We start from the raw sequence: 25,851 nt of genomic DNA on the forward strand, positions 1-25,851 counted from the left end.
CTTCTTTAATCTCTTTGGAGCCCTGGTGGCACAGCAGTTAAGAGCCTGGCTGCTAACCAGAAGGTTGGCAGTTCGCATCCACCAGCTGCTCCTTGGAAATCCTACGGAGCACTGCTACTCTGTCCTATAGGGTTGCTATGAGTCACAATCAACTTAATGGCAATGGGTTTTGTTTGTTTTTAATCCCTTTCAGCAGTGTTTTATAGTTTCATAGTATAAGTCCTTCACATCCATTGTTAGATCTATTCCTAGGTATTTTATTCTCTTAGATGCTACTGTGAATGAAATTGTTTCCCCAATTTTCCTTTCAGGTTTCTCATTGCTGGTGTATAGAAACCCAGTTGATTTTTGTTTGTTGACCTTGTACTCTGCAGCTTTGCTAAGTTATTAGCTCTAGAAGTTTTCTTGAAGAATTTTTGGGATTTCTTATATATAGGATCTTATTATCCATGAGTAGAGATAATTTTACATCTTTTCCAATCTGGATGTTTTATTTCTTTTTCTGTTTTATTGCTCTGGCTAGTCCTTTTAATACTATATTGAAGTGCTGAGAGCAGACACCCTTGCCTTGTTCTCAGTTTCAAGATGAAAGCTCTCAGTCTTTATAATGTTGGTTGCTGGCTTTTCATATATGACCTGAATCACATTGAGAAATTTCCCTTTTATTTCAATCTTCTTTAGGGTTTTCATCAAGACAAAGTGTTGAATTTTACTAAATGCCTTTTCTGCATCCACAGAGATGATCACCTGGTTCTCTTCCTTTGTTCTATTGATGTGGTGTATTATGTTGATTGATTTTCTAATGTTGAACCATCCCTGCATTTCTGGAATAAATCCCACTTGGTCTTGGTGTATGACTCTTTCAATATGCTGTTGGATTCTATTCACTAGTATTTTATTGAGGATTTTTGCATCTATGTCCATAAGAGACACTGACCTATAGTTTTCTGTGGTGTCTTTGTCTGGTTTTGGTATCAGGGTTACGTTTGCTTCAAAGAATGAATTAGGGAGTATTCCTTTCTTTTTTATCTTTTGTAAGAGTTTAAGGAGTTTTGGTGGCAATTCTTCTCCAAATGTGTGGTAGAATTTCCCAGTGAAGCCAACTGTTTCAGGACTTTCTTTTGTTGTTTTGGGGAGGTTTTTGATCACTGATTCAATCTTTTCACTTCTTATAGGTCTGTTGAGACTTTCTATTTTCTCTTGAGTCAGTTTGGGTAGGTCACGTGCTTCTAAGAATTTGTCCATTTCATTTAAATAATCCAGTTTATTGCAATACAATTGTTCATAATATTCTGTCATGATTATCTTTATTTCTATTTGGTGAGTTGTAATGTCCCCTCTTTCATTTTTATTTTGGTTATTTACATCTTTTCTTTGTCAATCTAGCTAAAGGTTTGTCAATTTTATTGATCTTTTCAAAGAGCCAACTTCTGGTTTTATTGATTCTCCCTATTGTTTTTCCATTTTCAATTTTATTTAATTCTGCTCCGATCTTTGTTATTTCCTTTCTTCTGGTAGGCTTAGGCTTAGTTTGCTTTTCTCTCTCTAGTTCCTAGAGTTGTTGAGTTATGCTGTTTATTTGAAATCTTTCTTTCTTTTTTTTTTTTTATGTAGGCAGTTATTGCTATGAGTTTCCCTCTGAGTGGTGTCTTTGCTGCATCTCTTAAGTTTGGTATGTTCTTCTTTCATTTTAATTTGACTATAAGAAATTTGTGATTTCTTTCTTGACTCATTGGTAATTAAATACTGTGTTGTTTAATTTCAATATGTTTGTTTATTTTCCATTTTTTAAGTTACTGATTTCTAGCTTTACTCCATTGCGTTCAGAGAAACTACTTTGTATGATTTCAATCTTTTAAAATTTATCAAGACTTGCTTTGTGACCTAAAATGTGGTCTATCCTGGCAAATGATCCATGTGCATTGAAGTAGAATGTACATAGTGCTATTTTTGGGTGGAGTGTGTTATATATATGTCTGTTAAGTCTAGTTGGTTTATAGTGTCATTTAGGGCTTCTGTTTCCTTGTTGACCTTCTTTCTAGATGTTTTGTCTGATATTGAAAGTGGTATATTGAAGTCTCCAACTATTATTGTAATACTGTTTCTCCCTTCAAATCTATCAGTGTTTGCTTTATTTATTTAAGTGCTGCAATGTTGGTTGCATGTATATATTTGATTGTTAAATCTTCTTGATTAATTGACCATTTTATCACTATATAATGTCCATCTTTATCTCTTCTGACAAATTTTACCTTAACCCTTTGATGGATATATATATTTTTTTTTTTGGAATTTTTTGGTGATGCCATGTTTTTCACTAATGGAATGGATACTAAATCATTGTTTGTTGGTAGTTTTTTATTATTTGAAAAAATGGGGTGCCAATTCCTAGCAGGACATATCAGTCCCATGTTCCATGAAGCACATCACACATGCGGGACTTATCAGTCCCATGGCACATCACACTTTCTGGTTATACTTGAGCTATAAAATATCTCACTCAACTTTCAAAAAATACACATGAAATACTAAATAAACATTGTACTTGCTGCACATAATTGTTATCAGTTTGATTCAGAGTTGGCTATATCGGTACCATGTTCCATGAAGCACACCACACATGTGGGACGTATCAGTCCCAGGGCCCAGGAAGTGCATCACAAACTGTTTTTCACCCCCAAAATAATTCATTTACTTGAATATTTCTGAACGTTGGAACTGTGCCTTCCCAATAATACTATAATACTTGCAAGCCTTATCTTGCTGTACAGAAGCCAAAAGACAAAGAAGTTTCACATAACCGCTCCTCTCAGAAGTATCCCCTCATATGAATGGCTTTCGGCACTCAAATGTGGCACAGACCAACTTCCCTGTTATATACACTTGTACCAGTACCCCCCACGATGCCAGAACATACTAAAGCAGCTCAAATGCCTGCCAATAAACCTCTAGAGGTGGAAAATGTAACATGGACATATATACCCCATGGTCCATGAAAGTCTACTTTGTCTGATATTAAGATTGCCACCCCGGCTCTCTTTTGGTTATTATTTGCGTGGAATATTTTTTCCATCCTTTCACTTTCAACCTATTTGTGTCCTTAGGTTTAAGGTGTGTCTCTTGTAAACAGCATACAGTTGGATCATGTTTTTTAAATCAATTCTACCACTCTCTGCCTTTTGATTGCAGCATTTAGTCCGTTTAGTCCAATTCATTGTAACTACTGGTAAGAAGCGACTTACTTCTGCCGTTTGTGTGTGTGTGTGTGTGTGTGTGTGTGTATCTTAAGCCTTCTTTGTCTTTGTCATTTACCACTGCTTGCTTTTGTGTTTTGTTGGTTTATTGTAGTAAGTATTTTTGATTCCCTTCGTCTTTCCTTTCGTGTATGTTTTTTAATATATTTTCTTAGTGGTTACCATGAATATTACATTTAACAGCTTGTATTTATAACATTCTAAGGTAGGTTGGTACCATCTTAACTTCAGTAACATAAGGAATTCTGTGTCTATACCATTCTCCTTCTCACTTTTTGTTGTCATCGTGAATTATGTTTTTATATTTCTTATGCCCTGCAACATAACTTTATCCTTGCTTTTAACATATTTGTTATTAAAATACATAAAGGACAAAACATTTAGAGTCATCAAGCACAAACACCTTATTACTAGCCCTTACGCTTGTACACACATTTCTCTTTATTAGAGATCTTTCTTTTTATGTATAGCTCTAAATTATTTCCTAGTGGTGCTGAGAATTCTTATTAGCCAATCTAACCATTCAATTTATCCAGCTTATTTTGTAATGAACAAATAGCACATACTGTTAATTGGCCACCTGGGGTTCAAAGAGGGGAAATATGGAGTTGATGTCTGAACTTTGTAATGTGCTGACAACATATTGACCACACTCTTTTTCACAAGATTTAAAGTCAAGCTTCCTTACCCTATTCATCTCCCCTTCCACTCATCCCATTCCTGACCGTCTGTGAGACTAATGTCATTTTTTAAAAGTGATTTATTTCTAACAGATGTGGTCATCCAACCACAGGGACCAATGTGCCCAATAACTTTAAAATCTGGATATAATAAGCATATATTCCACTAATAAATAACCCTTTCTCTGTTAAGGAAAAGATGCCAATGCTTGAGCTACTATGGCCAGGTACTTCTGGACAGAAGGGACAAGTAGAGGTACTATCTGGAGACTCTCAACTATGCTAACCTGAATGAACTGATGATTTTATTTCTAAAATATGGTATGTCAGGAAGGAAGGAGATCAGTCCTGGTTTAATGTATGCAGCAATATTCGTTTGTGGTACAGACCTCTCCCAAAAGCCAGCTTTGAACTTTTTAGCCAAAAGTGATCATTGTGATTTTTTAATCATTTATAAATTATTTTCTACATTTTTATTAGGCTACTAATCATAAGTTACTAATCATAGCCAGCTATCTGGCATCTTTTATTTTTGTTACCTTGAGCTGTAATTTGTGGTTTTCATTGATATTTAGCTTTTTTAAAATAGTATCTTGTTTCCTTTTGGCTGATAACTCAAGAAGCAGACTGGGTAGTAGAAAAACAGACTTTAGAGCCAGAAAAACCTGCCATTGAATCAGCTCTGCAACTAGCTGTGTTACCTTGAGCATGTTACTTACACTCTCTGAGTTTCTGTTTTCTCATTAATAAAGTGCAGATAGTAATATTCACCCCATGGAATGATGCAATGGCATTTGCAAGATGCACTCAATATGCTTCATTTAGAGAGTGTTCAACAAATAATTGCTTGCTTATAGATTGATCTTGGAACATATAAAGGTTCTATCACAATTTGGTTCAGCTGTGAGTACAAGAGCTCCTTTTAGACTAAATATAAAGAATTATCAAATTACTAAAAAAAAAAAAACCCAAACTAAGGTATGATTATAGTGTGGGTAAGAATCAGAAAAACAATGTAAGTCAACTCTTGCTCATTAGAGGTTTCATTCATTCACTCATTTCACAAATGACTGAAAGTGACATTGTTTTAGGTTCTGGGGATAAGGGAACATAGTAAATAAAAATCTCTGCTCTTATGGGACTTGTATTCTTACAGGAGAAACAGACAATAAACAAGCAAAATACATAAAGCTAGATAATATTTATGGATTGAATTGTGTCCCCAAAAATATGTGTTATAAACTTTAACCCTTATTCAAGCCTCAAGTTGCAATACTGAAGGATTCTATGGTGAAAATATTAAACGACACAGGAAGCATCAAAAGAAGATGGAGGGAATACACAGAGTCATTATACCAAAAATAACTGGTTGACGTTCAACCATTTTAGGAGGTAACATACGCGCAGGAACCAATGGTGCTGAAGGAAGAAGTCCAAGCTGCACTGAACGCATTGGCAAAAAACAAGCCTCTGGGAACTGATGGAATACCAACAGAGATATCTCAACAAATGGATGCAGCACTGGATGTGCCCACTTGTCTATGCCAAGAAATCTGGAAGACAGCTACCTGGCCAACCGACTGGAAGAGATCTATAGTTATGCCTATCCCCAAGAAAGGCGATCCCACTGAATGTGAAAATTATCCAACAATACCATTAATATCACACACATGTAAAATTTTGCTGAAGAACGTTCAAAACTAGCTGCAGCAGTATATCAAGAGGGAGCTGCCAGAAATTCAAGCCGAATTCAGAAGAGGACAGGGAACCAGGGATATCATTGCTGATGTCATGTAGACCCTGGCTGAAAGCAGAGAAGACCAGAAAGATGTTTACCTGTGTTGTATTGACTATGCTAATACATTTGACTATGGATCATAAGAAATTATGGATAACATTGAGAAGAATGGGAATTCCAGAAAACTTAATTGTGCTCACGAGGAATCTATATGTGGATCAAGAGGCAGTTGTTCGGACAGAACAAGGGTATATTACATGATTTAAAGTCAGGAAAGGTGTGCGTCAGGGTTGTATCGTTTTACCATACCTATTCAATCTGTATGCTGAGCAAATAATTTGAGAAGCTGAACTATATGAAGAACAGGACATCAGAATTGAAGGAAGACTTATTAACAACCTGTGTTATGCAGATGACACAAGCTTGCTTGCTCAAAGTGAAGAGGACTTGAAGCACTTACTGATGAAGATCAAAGACCACAGCCTTCAGTATGGATTACACCTCAACATACAGAAAACAAAAATCCTCAAAACTGGACCAATAAGCAACATCATGATAAACAGAGAAAAGATTGTCGAGGATTTCATTTTACTTAGATCCACAATCAACACCCATGGAAGCAGAAGTCAAGAAATCAAAGATGCATGGCATTGGGCAAATCTGCTGCAAAAGACCTCTTTAAAGTGTTGAAAAGCAAAGACGCCACCTTGAGGACTAAGGTGCGCCTGATCCAAGCCATGGTGTTTTCAGTCGCCTCACATATATGCGAAAGCTGGACAATGAATAAGGAAGAGCGAAGAAGAACTGACGCCTTTGGATTATGGTGTTGATGAATACTGAACATACCAAGGTCAGTTTCTATTGTATAGTTTAGAATTGGTTACGTCTCCCCTCACTCGGTTCTGTTTTGCCTTGTAGGTGGGAAGGGCTTGGTACACGATGTGTACATAGGTCCACTAGCAATTGCGAAGCTTGGCTTAGAGAACAACACAGTCAGTACAGAGTTAGGATCAAGCACTGGATGGGGCTGGAAAACTTCCAGAGGGGACACTGCTCTTGACATTACAGAGATGAAGAAGAGAGTTTTCAAGACACTTTTCATTTCCATACGAGTTCTTTTGTATGCTGGGTTGCCTGTCATTATGTTTATGTAATTCTGACGGTGTTCTTAATGACACACTAACAGATTGTAAAACACGCTGCTGGCATTTACTTGTTTTTTATATTTTTAAAACAATGTCCTTCATGTAACAGTAGTTAAGCGCGGCAGAAGGACATCATTAGGACCGTGGTTAAGCTGTAATTTACACCATTAGGAAGGCAGGAGCAATTTTTATTGCCTGGCAATTTTCTTGCTGAAATATTTGGACCATATGGCTCAATTTGTGTAATAACCTTAATTTCTGCACCCTTCAGGTCTGCCTTCATCTCCTACAGAATGGTAAAATGCGGTTTAGCAGGAAAGGCAACTGTCTATACTTACAGAGTTGAGATTAATAACATGTCACGTCCTGTTTTTGGTGAAGGAATTCGAACAGCAGCCAGATGGTATCTCTACAAATAACTGTCAGGGGTCTTGATCTAATCAATACAATGTATTAATACATCTCCCTTTGCCGTTTCTCCAGGGTCTGGTGTACAACATCTGGAAGGAAAAGGGGGGCCCGCCAAGTAGAAAGCCAATTCTTTTCAGAATCAAACTGAGCCCAATTAATTTTTCATGTATCCTTGATAACTGTTTCATAATGAGCTATGCGTCTTGACGGATTTGGGGTTGGCAGAGCAGGCAGCCCCTGCTTTCTATCCCCATTCAGTCCACTTATAGAAACCAACCCATTAATCAAGCTATCTGGCATAAAACCTGAATCCCAGCTCAGCAAGAGATCAATAACCATCCTAAAAAAACACAAAACCAGCCACTAATGGGCACAGGTATCCAACCATGACATTAGTAATTGCTTTAACGAAAATAAAACTCTGTATCGTAGTCACCCAATAGGAACTTATATGATAAAATTCATTACTTGTGTCTTGTCAAAAAGTAACATTTACATCCGTTGCAAATATACTGTCATTTTACTATCTAGACATGAGCATTATCTTTCAGAGTTAGGCAATGTACCTTTTGAAAGGATTAAAACTCTCTGGTTTTGTAATGTGAATATTTAATAATCCAAGTATCACATAAAATGCTTAAAAATGAGTTATTGCACTTATTTTAAATTCAGAGGACCTGAGGGGCTCCTTAATACAGTCTGTAGCCCAGCTGTATATGACACGGGGGAAGGTGCTGTGGGAAGAACTTTGATATCATGTCAGGTTGGTCAGATTTCTCTACTCTTCGTGGACTTAACGGCAAGATTTACAATTCAATTCAAAAATTCTTATCCCTTTCCCAACGGTCTCATTTCAGACTCTGGCTTTTTCATCACATTCAAGGCAATCATTTTATTTTTCAGCGAGCAAATCGCTTTTAGCTTGGTGGGGATTTCTGTATTTTGGTTTCTGAAAGAGGCTCAATGACTTTATATATGGAGAGGAATTTGGGACAGAGATGGGGAAATGGAGGAAACCCATTAACTGCTTGGTAAAACATTCCTTATTGGCTCCCTGACAACAGGTGGAAACCTGTTTCGCCCTTATGACAGTCTGAGATTTTGATTAGAAAAAAAGTCTTGGGAATTGCTGCTATAAAGATAGTCATTCATTGGCTGATCATCAGATCAAGCCCTGCCAAGATGATAGAAAGGTCTGTGGAATCATCCGGGAACTTTAAGGTGATGCTACATTTATCTTTTCTGACAGCAAGACTAAGAATCATCATGCCTATGTTTGTTCTGTCAGTGGTTTGTGGGTAGGTAGGGTGAGCGCCAGGCTTGGGTCAGGGGTGTGAGTTAGGGTCCCCCCAGGTTCGTTTAAGAATTCATAAATACAGTGGATGCCTATATGTGTTCAACTCGTTGCTTTTTTTACCGCATTGTAATTAGTCTCTTATTCTGCTGCAAACATGGCGTGAGTCCTAGAGAGAAGAGGCTATTTTTTTTCTTTGTAGCTCTTGTAGCTTCTGAACACAGCAGATTCTTGCTATGTATGGATTGAATTGTATGCCCCCAAGATATGTGTTGGAATCCTAACCCCTATACCTGTTGAGCCAGAAACCCTGGTGGCATAGCGGTTAAGTGCTACGGCTGTTAACCAAAGGGTTGGCAGTTCGAATCTGCCAGGTGCTCCCTGGAAACTCTATGAGGCAGTTCTACTCTGTCCTATAGGGTTACTACGAGTCGGAATCGACTCGAGGGCACTGGGTCTGGGTATACCTGTTGATGTAATCCTGTTTGGAAATAGGATTTTCTTTGTTATGTTAGTTAGATAATACAGAGTAGGGCGGGTTCTAAATATAATCAGTTCTGAGTTTCAAAAGAGCAGGTTAGGTGGGGGAGGGAGGGAGGGACACGCCATTAGATGATTGTCTATAAGCCCAAGAAACCAAGGAACTACCTAAAAGGAAGAAATCAAGAGGGCCGAGATCCTGATTTGGACTTTTAGCTTCCAAAACTGTGAGAAAATACATTTCTGTTCTTTAAAACTACCCATTTGTGGTAGTTATGTTGCAACAGCACCAGGTACTAAGACGATTTCCAAAAGAGAATCATAGAGAACAATTAAGTAATGAAGAGCCCCACGATATTTCTTGGTCTTGATCACCCAAATAAGACTGTTTATGTGTCTTGGTCCTCAATTACTATTAACTCAAAATTTTCATATTTACGTGGGTTTTCAGAGAAGCAGTTGCCAAGGTTTTTGACTTCCAGTTTGTTTGAGGATGTCCAGTGTGGATAAACAGAAAACATCCCAACAATGGCGTGTTTGTAGTGGAGATGCATAACACCGGACAAGAAAACTATTTAAACAGCTGAATGGCATAACTTAGTAGAATCTGAAATTTGGGATCTACAACACATAGCATCCAGAACTTTCTGTGACACTATTACCAAAGTATTTAACTTATATAAACTTAAACCCTCTGTGACAAAGACAGATGGCTGCCATTCTGGGGCCTCCAGTTCATAGACGTGCTCAACACTATCAGCAATTCCAGTTTAGTGACACCCACGCACAAGGACGAGCAAGCTGTTTTACCTGAACAGTTAGGCAGAGATAAAAAGATTCATTTGCAAAGCCATCACATATGTATTCGCAGGTGGTGGGTGTGGGTCATTGCGTTTGGATTAAAAAGCAAATGTCTCTCTCTACATGAGAGGTCACTAGCTTGTGTAAGGTAAAACCTTTTCACTGTTCGGCATAATTAAAATATTCCAACAGTGGTTTTAATAATTTGAAAATCACAGTATTGTTGTAATATTTTTCTAGGCTTCAGGAGCTCACAACTGTTTGGCCAAATCAAATCTGGGAACACTAGAGGAGTTATCACCCATCAAGGTAATTACTTTCAAGTTGAAATAATTACTCTATCAATGTTAATGGTCTTTCAACTTCAATAAAGCACTCACCTGCCGATAATCACAGCTAACCTCTTGCTCTAATGCAATTCCCTCTCTATTTAGTAGGTTATATTACAGCAGTTACAGTGGTCACTTGTCCTGAACAGCTGCTGAATTTCACTTTGATCGGCTGTGAACCATAAAAAAATTGGTCATCTGTGTATGATTTTCCTGTGACCCATAAGCCCTTGCAGAGCGAAGGATATGATCTCTTGGCTGTAATAGGGTACTTGAGGAGCAGCCATCTTGTCTCAGGTAGTGGCTGCTTTCTCCTGGTGACAAGAGCACAGTAGTTCAATTAGCTTCTGCCCTCCACTGCCATTTATAGTTTGCTGTCTCTGCTACACGGCATATATTCTAAATTTATGGCCTGGCCTTGTTATCATATGGACAAGTTCGTTTACATTTCATATGTTTCTAACAAGGCTGTGTGAGATTTTTGGATGACTAAATAGAGTTTCCTCACAGCTCAATTAAAGGCCAAAAATTAACAATACACTTGACTCAAAGGTCAAAGAGTGTCCTCTCCAACTGCCCTTCATACACTGATAATCTGCTCTTTGGTGTCAGTGAAGTAGGCAGATACCAATTAGGTAGAATCTGTGCTTTGGGAAGTCGTGTGTGTGTATGTATGCGTGTGATCTATGTGCTCTGCTGATCTATGATCCCAGACGTGGGCGTAGCAGGTTCATAGGGCTTCATGTAGAGCAGAGGAGGGTTCTTAGATGGCAGATATGAGGTTCTATGGTTGTGTGTGTGTTGGCAGGTGGAGATGGGTCAGTACTAAACCTCAGGGGTGCAAAAAGCATGATTTTACTCTAGGAGGGCAATAGAACATAATCCAATACTTGGGAGATCACCTGGGAATTGCCAGTATATTATCAGAAAATATTTAAATATGTAAGCTCAGAATTTTGTTGCAAGGTAAGGGACATTTTTGACCAAATTAGTACAGTTTCCTTATATAAACCAAAACTTTATCTACATTTGCTAATTTATTTAAGTCCCTGTTATTCCCAATGGTAGGACACCCAAGCTTTTACAGTCAATTCATATTGACGTTTACAGTTTCTAAAGTGATTTGCATCTGTATTAATTTACTTAGACATTGTAGAGTTCTGTGAGGTAAGTAACATTTAGATTCAGACTTGACTACTAAGAAGGAGGGTTGATCCATTTGCAGTTTAGGGGCACCATTACACCAGAACAACATGTGTGAAACCCTAATGTGGTCTTCAAATGGAAGGATTCAAGATATATTTTGGAAATAGAATCTATAGGATTTAGTGAAGGACTGGATATGGAAGTAAGGAAAAGGGAGCAATCAAGGGTGACCTGGCTTGAGTTACTAGAAAGAGGATGGGTCATTTAGTTATGTAACAAGATATGAAATGGGATTGCGTATAGGAATAATGAATCGAGCTTTGAAGCTTAGAAAAGTAGGCGATAAGTAACTCTACTGGAACTGCTAGATGTATCCTTGCAGAATTTAGAAGAAAAAAAGCAGAAGCAGTCTCACAAACTTCAAGCCCCATCCTCTTCCAAGAACCTGTAGAAGAAAAGATGTAAGTTCACAAAAAAGGAGTTAAAGAAGGGAATTCAGAAAAGTAGGAGTTTTAACTATCTCCTTCCCTCTTATGGGAAAAGATGGGGTTCTCCACACTCGCCTCTCAAGCCATGAGGGATATTCAAGAGAATGACTTGAAGAAATTGGGGATGTCTGCAAGAAATGCAAGGTGGACATTCCACCTGTTACAAGAGGCTTGCTGCTGAGTTGAAGAAATTCACAGGGCAATCTCGATGCTGGTACTAGGCTGGAGAGGGGTCTTATGAGATCCTGATAGGAGTACAGGAGTCTGGGATCATGATCTAACACAGAAGCTGATACCTGCTTCTTACTCAATGAATTCTGAAAGTCATAGTCTGTCTTGGTCTCACCCAGCATGGTAGATCACGTGGAGAAGATAGCACTGGGCAAGTTGTACTTTCATTGTTTGATGGAACAAGTTTTCCCCAGGCCTAGTGAATGCCAAAGCAATAAGAGTTTAGGCAGCGTGATAGGACCTGAAATTGGCTGCTTTCTTTGGAGAGGGAACCCCAGAAGTAAAAGAGGTTATGGGTTGGATCTTCAGGGCAGGAAAATTAGAGGTGCAAGAAATTAGCTACAGAATGTATTGCATCAGTGAACTGAGAAGCACAGGATTTTCTATGGGGGAACCTCTACATAACCCACAAAGAAAATCCCATAAGGCACCTGTCCAACAGAGGGTAATGGTAGATGGATTAGAACCATACAGATGGTTAAGACTCTTCTGCTCTTAATATAATCCTCTCTTTCCTGCCATGATCCTGGGGAACCATCAAGAGGCAAAGAAGAGGGAACTGAGAAAACCCAAACCCATTGCCATCGAGTCTATTCCAACTCTTAGTGACCCTATAGTGACTGAGAAGTGTGAAGAAAATGATCATAATCTTTTTTCTCCACTGCAGATCCCTAAACGGAGTCAGGCTTTGAGTGAGACTAAGACTTTTATTTTTATTACCTGAATTTATTTTTATTACCCAAATTGGAGTGGTTCTTGCCACTGAGAGTAGCTGGAAAACCACTGCATCCATCCTAGATCTTACCAATGGGTGAGTAAGGGAGTCCTGGATGGAGACTGTTGGAAAAGAGTGGTTAGAGAAAAATAAAGCTCTTTCAAAAGAAGTAGTTACCTGGAGTTCAAGATGACTTATATGGTTTTCATCCCCCCAAATCAAGTAAAAAGTAGATCGCCAACATATATTTGTGATCTGTAGGGTATTATTAGAAAGAATGGACAAAGATAACGTAAGGCTAGTGTCCTAGGCATTTAGTGCAGCTATAACAGAAACACCACAAGTGGATGGCTTTAACAAACAGAAATTTATTCTCTCACAGTCTAGGAGGCTAGAAGTCCAAATTCAGGGTGCCAGCTCTAGGGCGAGGCTTTCTTTCTTGGTCAGTTCTGGGGGAAGGTCCTTGTCATTAATCTTCCCCTGGTCTAGGACCTTCTCAGCACAGGGACCCCGGGTCTAAAGAACACATTCTGCTCCTAGAGCTTCTTTCTTGGTGGTATGAGGTCCCCCTCTCTCTGCTTGCTTCTCTCTCCTTTTATCTCTTGTAAGATAAAAGATGATGCAGGCCACACCCCAGGGAATTCCCCTTACTTTGGATTAAAGATGTGACTGAGTAAGGGTGTTGCATCCCACCCTAATTCTCTTTAACATAATCTTGCCTCATTAACCACAGGAGAGATTAGGATTTACAACACACAGGAAAATTACATCAGATCACAAAATAGAGGACAACCACACAATACTGGGAAATACAGCTTAGCCAAGCTGACACATATTTTTGGGGATCATGAATCAACCCATGACAGCTAGTAAATGAAAAGCTATTGTCAAGCCAAATACATCATTAAAATAAAAAATGAGTTACGCCAATGAGCATTCATTGATTTGTGTAACTTTTACCTAGACATATTTTTGACACAGTTACTGTATTTTCTTTGGTAATAAGTTAAATAAAGCTAAAAGATAGTCACCAAAGGGGCCACTTTAGATAGCTAGATCACCCAGAGCAAATGTGTGGTCTTATAAATGGGCCTGGGGAGGAGGGTCTAAGAAACATCAAATTTCTGGAGCTACAATTCATTTAAGGTAATATGTGAAGAGAAAGGATATTTTATATTGTACTAAACCGGTACTAAAATGAGATTAAAAATGAGTCACAAATTTACGCACAAATTCTTCATAATATGGGGATTATGAAATATATTTATAGATTTTTTTTTATGTATTTTACATGTATATCTACATTTTTTTTTTTTGGCACAAAGATTTGAAATGACCACAAGAGGACATTTTGAGTATCTCCTCCTTGACATTGGGAAAGGGAATTTGGCAACCAGAATCTAGAAACTAGAGTTTGTCATTCTGGATTTTATTCCCAGATTGGAAGCCAACTTTTAGTGACCCATGCAATTTGCTTACCCACTCGGTACCTTATGCTTGAGTCTGCACACAGAGTGAAGTACCATCTATCTTTCAGGGTACTGGGCAAATGTGTGATCTGGGCTTGAGGTTTTACAGCCCTGTGGGGTAAGCAGGGATGTACTTAGAGCACACACTAACAGGTAAACCACCTTTGCCTTTGAATCCCAAGTTATATCTGCCAGTGCTATAGCAGGTGCCAGTGGGAAAAAGCAAACAAACCCCGAACGGTGGCAGCAGTAACGCCAGCCTCGCCAGGAGTGTTCCCTGTAAGTACCACTATGGAACTCTTCCATGCCAAAGAAGGTTAAATACAGTTTCTCTTCTGACACTGCACGATTCATCATGGATCTAACTGGGAAGGGAGTTTAAGGACTTCCACTTAAAGCTTTTTTTAATAGAGAAGGGTGTTGGTCCAAAGAGACCCTAAGAATCTATATACCTCTTTTGTCCCCTTTGGAAGGGCCTAAGTAGCCCCAAAGGAAGATGAAACTTTTCATGCAGTTGGGAGAAAAGCTGGTGAGGCATTAAAACCCACACTCTTTCCGTTTCTCCTCTCCTGCTGCCTCTGCTGCTGCTGCTGCTCCTGCCAAGACATATGTTCCCCACCCCCATGGAGGGCCCCCACTGCCAGTCCTCCATCCACTGCCACCACCAGCAGGATTCATGCCTCCATTGCACCTGTTTTTGTGGCTCTCCCAGCAACATCCACCTGTCTGTAAACAACTCTGGGAGGACCTTACAACCCGCTAATGATGGCACTAAGACTACAGGCAAGTCACTGGTGCCCCCACTCGCTGAGATGGAATCTCAGTGAATAAGGGACTAAGTAGTGGGCATTAGCGATGCCTTCCGCAAGTCTGAGGATTGAGCTGCAATCCTGCAATTGTGGGGATGGACCTCATTAATGGAGAATGTGGTTCCTTTGTTCTGGAGGAATTTCAGCCAAAGCAGTAAATGAAACAAAAACTTGAAAAACTGCCTAGGGCAGACACAGAAAGGGGAAGGAGCCAGTGAAAATGTTCAGCTGGTTCAGGAATTAGAGAAACAATAAGCGAAGCCAGGAAGGCACTTGGAGAACGACTTAAAAGAGACTCTTCTAAATATGAGCAGCAGAAACAGAGATGCTCAGAAACCTGAAATGTCCATGATTAATAGCCTATGCTTCAGACTTAGTTACTCCCCTTCTTCCCAACAGTCTCTGCTGGCCCAAGGGCCCAGTCTCATGGCTGACTTCAACAATACAGCTGAATGTAGTATTGGGTATTGATGCATTGAATATAGCACTCATTGACTATTTGCCAAATTGGATTGACCCTGAAGGCCCATTGAACTAGTATATAGAAGTCATGCTGTTCAGAACAGAAAGTGATGGACTTAAATTATAGGAGGAGGGATTTGGCTAGGAGAAAAGGAGCATTCTTCTCTGGTGGTAGGGAGTACAAAGCATATTGGAAATAAGTGGTAGAACCTCCATCTTTACGTATCTTTATTAATAAACGGTCGATCACAGTCTCTTGGGAATGTAGCAATGGACAAAGCTCAAAGACGATGGTGTGTTTTCCTGATGACCTCTTTCAAAAGTGTTAGTCCACAAAGAGTCATAGTGACCTGCTGTCTTGGAAACTTGGTCTAGTGACCAGAATGTCTGACCACTGGTCCCAACTGCTTTGTGGCTGATGAACTTGATTGATTCTAAAGCTCAAACTGGACCTTTCCTGATGAACACAATGAAGCTTTCTTGTAAGACTCTCAGGGCCACAGATCCAGATTTTGGGGTGGAGGCACTTTGGGCACACGTGCACACACACACACAAGCACACAAAAGTAGGATACAGGAATATTATTGTTTCTTGATTATTCTGACTGTTTTCTTTAGCACAAGTATTAGCCTTGCAGTAGAAGAGTGCAGAATTCCTGGGCTGTCAAAACGGAAGATATGTCGGGGAGGGCCCAGTGTGAAAAGGGCCCTGTGAAACTTAAAGCTTGGGGCCGCAGACTTTCTTCTTTTTCAGGAACTTTTTAGTGTGATGAAAATAGTCTAGCAAATCAAATAAAGGGCAGAACTCAGGGGTTCATTGGATTCTTTAAGTCTCGTGTTGCAAAATGGAATCGGCTATTTTTTTTTTAATAGGATAGCTCACAAGGGAACTCCAATAGGACTGTTATGGATTGAATTATGTCCCCCCAAAATGTTTGTCTCAATTTGGAAACCCTGGTGACATAGTGGTTAAGTGCTACAGCTGCTAACCAAGAGGTCGGCAGTTCGAATCTGCCAGGCGCTCCTTGGAAACTCTATGGGGCAGTTCTACTCAGTCCTATAGGGTCGCAATGAGTTGGAATCCAGTGGAGAGCAGTGGGTTTGGTTTTTTCGGTTTGGCTGGGCCATGATTCCCAGTATTGTGGGACTTTCCTTTATGTTGTAAATCCTGCCTCTTTGGTGTTAATGAGGGAGGATGGGCGGCAGTTGTGTTAGTGAGGCAGGACTCACTCTACAAGATCGGATTGTGTTTTGAGGCAATCTCTTGAGATATAAAAGACAGAAGCAGGCAGAGAGATGGGGGACCTCATACCACTAAGAAAGCAGTGCTGGGAGCAGAGTTTGACCTTTGGACCCGAGGTCCATGTTCAGAGAAGCTCCTAGTCTGGGGGAAGATTGATGAGAAGGCCTACAGAGAGAGACAGACTTCTCCTGGAGCTGGCACCCTGAATTTGGACTTTTAGTCTATTTACTGTGAGAAAATAAACTTCTCTTTGTTAAAGGCATCCACTTCTGATATTTCTGTGATGACAGCAGTAGATAACTAAGACGAGAACTGATTGGGGAGATTATATAATTAGGCTCAGATCTCTGAAAGCCATATTTTAAAATATGAAAAGTTTAATCATTGTAATACTGGTACCTTCAAAAAAATGTATACATATTAATTAAGGTGCTTCACTCAGGGAGCTATCGTCAACAGTGTTTCAGTATTTTCACGGAAATTCTACTTTCAGTGTTGAAGCTTAGAATGTGAGTTCCAAGGGTATGGTGAGAAGTAACATGTCCCTCCGTGGATCTCATATCAACTGAAAAAGATCTTCTAATACTATTAATAAGAGATCTAGAAGATGTGTGATATGCAAGACCTAGTATATAAAGATAATTAAATATCAAAAAGTATAAATTCTGAAATAAATAAAAATGGAGATTTTCTTAATATTATCCCTTCGTTCACATGTCACTTATCTTTTAGCCATGTAAGAAAATTAACTGTAAGGATAGCAGGAAAACACTTTTTAATTAAACTGTTCATTTAAAGGATTCCTCTGGAGTTCCATTAGAAATACACTTATCCAGAATTACTTAGGTATTTTGATAAATGTTGTAACCTTCATGTATATTGGGCTAACTAAACATGAAACACAGAAATGTAGTTTAAACTTTGAAAATGATGCTCTATGTTGCCTGTTTGCTTTGTTCTTATTTAGGAGGGATTTTCATATTTAATAAGATCTTGGTACACCTTGAAATCTTATGTTTTTAACTCCTGTGGCCACAAAGCTTTACCTTCTCTGTGAAACACCTTCAGTATGAGGAATTCTTGCTGCCTCTCCAGAGTGCTTCTTGTCTAACACATTTTGGTATATGATATTATTCTCTCTCTTCTTGTGGTTTATAGCTAGGAAGTGGTGGTGGAGTTTGGCATCTGAATCCTAGTGTGTGGATATTATAAGCTAAAATATTCTATTTCTCTAATATTTTTATTATGTGCAGTTTTCATCTCTTCAATAGTATAAGAGAGAAAGCTTCTCAAAGCAGGGACTATTCTATTTAAATATCTCCCATAGAACATCAGGCTATGCCAAGCATAAAGAAAGTGCCCAGAAGATACTGGATGAACTGAAGTAAGTTGTGTTAATGGCCAGAGGCAGCCAGCCTAGAAAAATCACCACTAAGTCATAGTATATGTCACTTTTCCCTGATATGTATATGGTATCATTGGGTCATTGATAACTGAAAAATTGAACTACTCTGTCTAATTTTATCTAAGCTTCATCCCCGTGGGATATAAAACCAAAACCAAACCCACTGCCGTCAAGTCAATTCCAACTCATAGTGACCCTATAGTAACATACAGCAACCCATGAGGCATAAAAACCAAACTCATTGCCAGTGAGTTGACTCCAACTCATAGCAGCCCTACAGGATTGACTAGAACTGCCCCATACAGTTTCCAAGGAGCATCTGGTGGATTTGAACTGCCGACATTTTGGTTAGCAGCCATAGCACTTAACCACTATGCCACCAGGGCTTCCATGAAGTATAGAGGGACACATTTAGTGACGCCCATTTAACAGATATGGAACTCAAGTGAAAAATTCACTTATTGTCTTGAGGTAATACAAACTAGTTGTGGTTCCCAAAATGGTATCCAGTATTCTCTACACTCAGCGCAGTAACTTATCTACATGACCACAATGCTTCTATTCACTTATGAAAAAATTTCATGTATTTAAGCCTTAAGTGAAGACTCAGAGACTACAGTCTTCAGTGCAGATTACACCTCAACATAAAGGAAACAAAAATCCTCACAACTCGCCCAATAAGCAACATCATGATAAACAGAGAAAATACTGAAATTGTCAAGGATTTCATTTTACTTGGATTCAAAATCAACATCCATGGAAATAGCAGTCAAGAAATCAAGATTTTTTGGGCAAATCTGCAGCAAAAGATCTCTTTAAAGTGTTAAAAAGCAAAGATGTTACTTTGAGGACTAAGGTACATCTGACCCAAGCCATGGTATTTTCAATTGCCTCATATGCATTCAAAAGCTGGACAATGAATAAGGAAGACAGGAAGAATTGGTGCATTTGAATTATGGTGTTGGCGAAGAATACTGACTATACCATGGACTGCCAGAAGAACAAACAAGTCTGTTCTTGGAAGAACTACAGCCAGACTGCTCTTTGGAAGGGAGGACGATGAAACTTCATCTCACGTATTTGGACATGTTATCAGGAGGGACCAGTCCCTGAAGAGGGACATCATACTTGGTAAGGTAGTGGGTCAGCAAAAAAGAGGAAGGCCCTAAACAAGATGGACCGACACAGTGGCTCCAACAATGGGCTCAAACACAGCAACGATTGTGGGAATGGCTCTGGACGGGGCGGTGCTTCATTCTGCTGTACATAGATAGTGTTGCTATGAGTCAGAATCGACTCCGTGGCACCTAACAACAACAAGTGAAGAAAAATGACAAGAAAATGAATTTCAACATAGTAACCAAATAATATTGAAGATTTCTATGGGGGAAATATTAAACAGCTCAGGAAGCATCAAAAGAAGATGGAAGGAGTACACAGAGTTACTATACCAAAAAGAACTGGTCAACTTTCAACCATTTCAGGAGGTAACATACAAGCAGGAACCAATGGTAGTGAAGGAAGAAGTCCAAGCTGCACTGAAGGCATTGGTGAAAAACAAGGCTCCAGGAATTGATGAAATACAAATTGAGGTGTTTCAACAAAGGATGAAGCACTAGAAGTGCTCACTCATCTATGCCAAGAAATTTGAAAGACAGCTACCTGGCCAACCGACTGGAAGAGACCCCTATTTACACCTATTCCCAAGAAAGGTGATCCAACTGAATGCAGAAATTATCGAACAGTATCACTGATATCATGTGCAAGTAAAATTTTGTTGAAGGTTATTCAAAAGTGGCTGTCAGAAATTCAGGCTGTATTCAGAAGAGGACGAGGAACCAGGGATATCATTGCTGATGTCAGATGGATCCTGGCTGAAAGCAGAGAATACCAGAAGGATGTTTACCTGTGTTTTATCAACTATGCTAAGGCATTCCACTGTGTGGATCACAGCAAATTATGGACAACATTGAGAAGAATAGGAAATCCAGAACACTTAACTGTGCTCACTGAGGAACCTGTACATAGATCAAGAGGTGGTCATTTCAACAGAACAAGGGGATACTGTGTGGTTTAAACTCAGGAAAGGTGTGCTTCAGGGTTGTATCCTTTCACCATACTTATTCAATTTGTATGCTGAGCAAATAATCCGTGAAGCTGGACTATATGAAGAAGAACGGGGCATCAGGACTGGAGGAGGACAACTCATTAACAGCCTGTGTTATGCAGTTGACACAGCCCCGCTTGCTGAAAGTGAAAGAGGCCTTGAAGCACTTACTGATGAAGATCAAAGACCACAGCCTTCAGTATGGATTACGCCTCAACATAAAGAAAACAAAAATCTTCACAACTGGACCAATAAGCCACATCATGATGAATGGAGGAAAGACTGAAGTTGTCAAGGATTTCATTTTACTTGGATCCACAATCAACACCCATGGAAGCAGCAGTCAAGAAATCAAAAGGCTCATTACATTGGGCAAATCTGCTGCAAAAGACCTCTTTAAAGTGTTGAAAAGCAAACATGTCTCCTTGAAGACTAAGGTGTGCCCGACCCAAGCCATGGTGTTTTCAATTGCCTCATATGCATGAGAAAGCTGGACAATGAATAATGAAGACCGAAGAGGAAGTGATGCCTTTGAATTGTAGTGTTGGTGAAGAATACTGAATGTACCATGGACTGCCAAAAGAACAAACAAATCTGTTTTGGAAGAAGTACGACTAGGATGCTTCTTAGAAGCAAGGATGGCAAGACTATGTCTCACATACTTTGGACATGCTGTCAGGGGGGATCAGTCCCTGGAGAAGGACATCGTGCTTGGCAGGGTAGAGGGTCAGCAAAAAAGAGGAAGATGCTCGTAAGATGGACTGACGCAGTGGCTGCAACAATGGGCTTAAGCTTAACAAGGATTGTGAGGATGGTGCAGGACCGGGCAGTGTTTCGTTTCATTGTGCATAGAGTTGCTATGAGTCGGAACTGACTAGATGGCACCTAACAACAACTACAACCAAATAATATAAGAATCAGCTATTATTATTATTTTTTAAACTCTTACCAGTACTGTGAAAGCATGCACGGTAGAGATGTTAAATGTTGGACCATCTGGTCTCTCTTGGTAGACCACATGGTACTGGGTAATAATGCCATTGGGAGATTCTGGCTTCGTCCAATTCAGCAGAACTGAATGAGCACTGGTGGCTTGAGCCCAAGGAGCTGGCAAATCTTGAGGTGGGGCTTCTAGGGTCCGTGTTGATGACCACAGACTCTCCACTGAGCCCCTGGAGTTCTGGGCTCTGACGCGGTATTCATAGACTGTGAAAGGCCTCAGAGTATTTGAGGCATCGGTGAATTCAAGGGCTCCTTCTGACCAGACAAACAGAAGTGACTCCTCTTCGATGCCAGCAGGACGTCTGAAAGGAAACCAGAAAGGCAACCAGTGACAGCTGCAAGGTTTTAGATGGGGTAAGGAATTGCTTTTTAGAATAATTTTTTATCAGCTCAATTTCTCAACTGTCCCTTCCTGGTGTCATGATGAAGAAAGACCAGATGGCAGAGTACACCAGAGGCCTGACTCAATATCATTTTTTAATACAGTTTATCTATCTAAATATAGTCTGCTTATAAAAAATACTTCATAGAAATACAGAAGAAATAAAAAAATTAAAAAGTGGTACAAAATCACCAATAATCACTTTTTTTTTTGCATTACCTTCCAGACTTTTTTCTTTAAAAAAAAAAAAAAAATACACAAGCAATACATAGAAACAAACACAGTATTTAAAATTCTAGGAATAAAGAAGTATATGTGTAAACTCTATTAACAAATTATTGTGCATTTTTTAGATCTTTGTCTACAACTTTGTGTGAATGTGATCACAAGCATGCACATACAGTTAGTTATCCTGGAGTTTTATACTATAAACAACTATAAGAGACTGATATTACTGGGAGTCTTCACCCTTCGATGGTGCACGGATTCCAATAAGGGTTCCAATTTGCCCAAGTTTCCCTGTATACGTGCCTTTCCTAATGTGCTCCCAAACTCATTCGGGTCTTGGCCATATGACTTTGTTTTGGTCAATGGGACAGTAGCAAATATGGGAATGCAGAGACTTGAGAAGTGTTTGCACATTGAGGCTGCCTCACTTGCTGGTCTCAGAGCCTTTAGATCGCCACGTGACAAAGCCTAGACTAGTCTACCAGAGGTGAGAAACTCTGGAGAGAAGCCCGCAGTTCTCTTTTGTCCTCATGATGTTATAAAAGTATTTTAAATTCATTCCCATATTTCCATTTCTTTGAATTTTCCCTTTAAGTAAACCATAACCCTTCAAAAGTAAGGACTATTCTCTCTTGTGTTATCATCAAACCTTTATTGAGTGCTTATACATTAGGCCTTGTACCAGGAGCGGAGGTACAAAGATGAACATACTCCTTATCAGGAGCTCATGGCTGAGTAGAGAAGACAGACATCTATGCAAATTAGTGCAAATCACATGAGTCATATAATAGGAATTTGCATTAGAGATCTTAAAAAGTTCAAATTCCTTTTAGATATCTTCTCCAGAACCTAGGAAAATACAGAATATGCTCGAAAACATTCTTTCAACTGCCTTAGAATGGGATTATTTAGTCTTATTTTTAAATTTTATTGCTATCCAAACTAGGGCCTATACATACTCTTTTGGTATTGAATACATAAAGCATTAAAAAACCAAGTAAAATAAACAAAATCATCAGTTTGGATGGCTCCAAATATTTGGATATTTCATTTGGAACAGTTTTTTGCTCATCCAGTTGTAAAATCATGACCTGACCAGAGGGCAAGTCTTTGAGGAATTGTGGCTGGCTTATCTCTGCATCTTAGCCCAGCAAGTGTTCAATCATTTCTTTTTGCATGAATGGTTACAAGGCATATAATTCCATGGTTTTTCTGCGTCTTTGCCTCATTGTTATCAAAGCTTATTTGCGATTAGGGTAGTATTTTAGATTCGGGAAGAATGTAGCCAAGAGATAGACCCTCTCCTCCTTTGGCTAATTCTCTAGCTGAGGAGAGACTGATGAATAAATCGAGATTTTCCAGGCTGTTAGGAGTACTTATTTAACACACTCTTCAGATGCTGGGACAGTCACATGCTGTCATATCTGATTAGCCAGCTCCATCAACAAGTAAAGGGTTATTAAGATAAAGTCAATGACAGTATCTTTCTCAAAAAAGCAGAATATTAAAAACCCTTGCCTTTGGGAATTTGACAATTCCCAATTTGATAAATCACTATGACCTAAGTGTAAGCTATGATGAGCTTCCTGCTGGAGGCTATGGAGGCTTTATAGATACCACTCAGTGACCTGTAATTATGGTTCCACAACCCACCTCGTTATTACCCGCTGTCGTGTGTGGACCAGATTCTCCACTCAGTGTAGGTTTGCAGGGTTTGGCCTTTGTACTCGCTTGCAGATATCAGGTACCAGGTGTGTCACTGGGAGGGATCCATTCTAATGAGAACCTCAGGGCTCACAGCCAAGGACTTCTCTCAGTGATTTTTGCCAGAAACATAATACAACAAACAAACATGCAAACTTCCAGGAGGAGATAAATTTTCTATTTTGTCTGGCTTCAATCTTTTTGTGTTAATTCAATTAATTTTTATTACACTCTCAAGAAGTCCCCAATCCAGGTGAAGCCATGTTTTCATAAAATTGGCATTCTTAAAAAAAAAATTGCACGGAAGTATGAATTTTTATAATCTGTACTACATAAGAGATTAAGTATAATGATAGCCTCAAGTTTACCTGTCAAAACAACTAAAGGATGTAGCCTGGCTAATTATTTCTTATCACTATTGAATGTTTAATGAATTAAAATTATAGTGAGGTAAGCGTTCTATCGGTGGTGCTAAAAAATGGAATATCTTTTTGTGTGAACAAACTTTGAACAAAAGTGGTTGGGTAGACCACAATTATTTCTAATCTACTTAAGATGTAGGATGCAACTGCTCATTTAATTGAAATATTTCCTCCAGAACATTCAATGTTTAGGGAAATTATACTCTCAGTTCTTTTTGAATAGCCAAGTGGTTATTCTTAAGGTCCTTTGGGAGATGTTTCTTCAGTAATGCATTTTTCAACTAGAGCTAATTATATGTTGCCCAACACTAAAAGGGAAACAAAAATAAGAAGTATTAAAACTAGGAACTACATATTTTAACAGGATTCTTACTCTACACTGTCTCAGTGTAGTATAGTATTTTTAAGAGTTCCTAATCAACCCATCCCCTGAAATTTTCAGTCCTTATCTTCAAAAGCAATTAAAACAAAAATTCATAACACAATTGATTTCCCATGACAAATTTAGCATTATGAAAATGCCACGCCCACCTCATGAAGAATATTAAGAATTCCCTCTATAAATAAATAGCCAGAAATACCTGTAGTCAAAGGAAATAGTTTCCAGGTCCTGGCTCTGCCACTTACTGGTTGTATGACTTTCGGTAAAATCACCTATGTTCTCTAGTTTCCATTTCGTTTTGCAAACTGGAGCTCATAACCTCATAGAGTGTACTGACTTTGCAAGAATTTTTATAAGAATGAAAACAAACACTGCACAAGAAAAGCAGGGGTAAAGGGTCAGCATGTTGCAAATGAAGCTGTAGGGATGATCTCCAAAACTGTGCTGAGGAGGGTGAATCGGGCACCATGTAAAGGCTGCATTGAACAGGGAGTGACCAAGCTGTTCACAAAATGAGGGGGTCATCACAACAGTCCAAATGAGAATAAATGTGGATCCAGAAATAAGTTGACGGTACAGGAAATGAAAACACAGGTGTTATGGATTGAATTGTGTCCCCTTGCCCCCTAAAAAAATATGTCTTGTAAGTCCTAACCCCTATACCTGTGGATGTAATCCATTTGGGAATAGGGTTTTTTTTTTGTTCTTAATGGGCCATATCAGTATAAAAACCAAAACCTATCACCATCAAGTCAATTCCGAGTCATAGCAACCCTATAGGACAGAGTAGAACTGCTCCATAAGGTTTCTACTGTGCACCAGGGGTGTGTTTTATACCAGTCGTTCTGATATATAAAACGAGCACATCCGTCTCAGAAGAAAGCAGATACAGGGGAAGACTAACACCGTCTGAACACAAGGGAGGCAGACCAGCCTACAAGCCCAGGAACTCTAAGGACTGCCAGCTAGAGAGGCTGATACAAGGATTTTCCCCCAAAGAGGACAGAAAGAGCCTTTCCCTAGAGCTGGTGCCCTGAATTCAGAGTCTAGCCCCCTAAACTGTGAGAAAATAAATATCTGTTTGTTACTAAGTCACCCTCTTATGGTATTCCTGTTATAGCAGCACTAAGAAACTAAAGACAATGGGTGACCTGCAAAATGCTTTGTGAGGGTTGAGTCATCCAGCTTTGTGGGGTGATTGATGCTCTGGTGTTGTGCTAAGAGACTCCAAAGATTTTCCAAAAATTTCAAGACTTAATCCTGCTTGAAACTCTTGAGGGATCTATCCACGCAAGTGTCCTATGTTTACCACCCACATCCCCATTCTGTAATTTCTCTTCCCGTTTTATGTTCCAGTTACAAAGGAATGCTTGCCTACACCAAAACCAAAAACCGAACCCACTGCCGTGGAGTCGATTCCAACTCATAGCAACCCTATAGGACAGAGTAGAACTGCCCCATAGGGTTTCCAAGGAGTGGATGGTGGATTTAAACTGCCAACCTGTTGTTTAGCAGCCAAGCTCT

At 39.3% G+C, this 25,851-nt stretch overlaps 1 protein-coding gene across 4 annotated transcripts in view; it reads right to left on the bottom strand.

Moving 5' to 3' along the window:
• USH2A (usherin) overlaps positions 1–25,851 on the bottom strand; it is a 906,431-nt gene that overhangs the window by 97,888 nt on the left and 782,692 nt on the right. For all 4 annotated transcript variants that reach the window (XM_049868234.1, XM_049868232.1, XM_049868231.1 and 1 more), the window contains one exon: positions 21,157–21,511. In XM_049868234.1, coding sequence (XP_049724191.1) covers positions 21,157–21,511 — 355 coding nt within the window. The remainder of the gene's footprint in view (positions 1–21,156; positions 21,512–25,851) is intronic.

This window comes from Elephas maximus, chromosome 24 (genome assembly GCF_024166365.1).
Source record: "Elephas maximus indicus isolate mEleMax1 chromosome 24, mEleMax1 primary haplotype, whole genome shotgun sequence".
Classification (NCBI taxonomy): Eukaryota; Metazoa; Chordata; class Mammalia; order Proboscidea; family Elephantidae; genus Elephas; species Elephas maximus.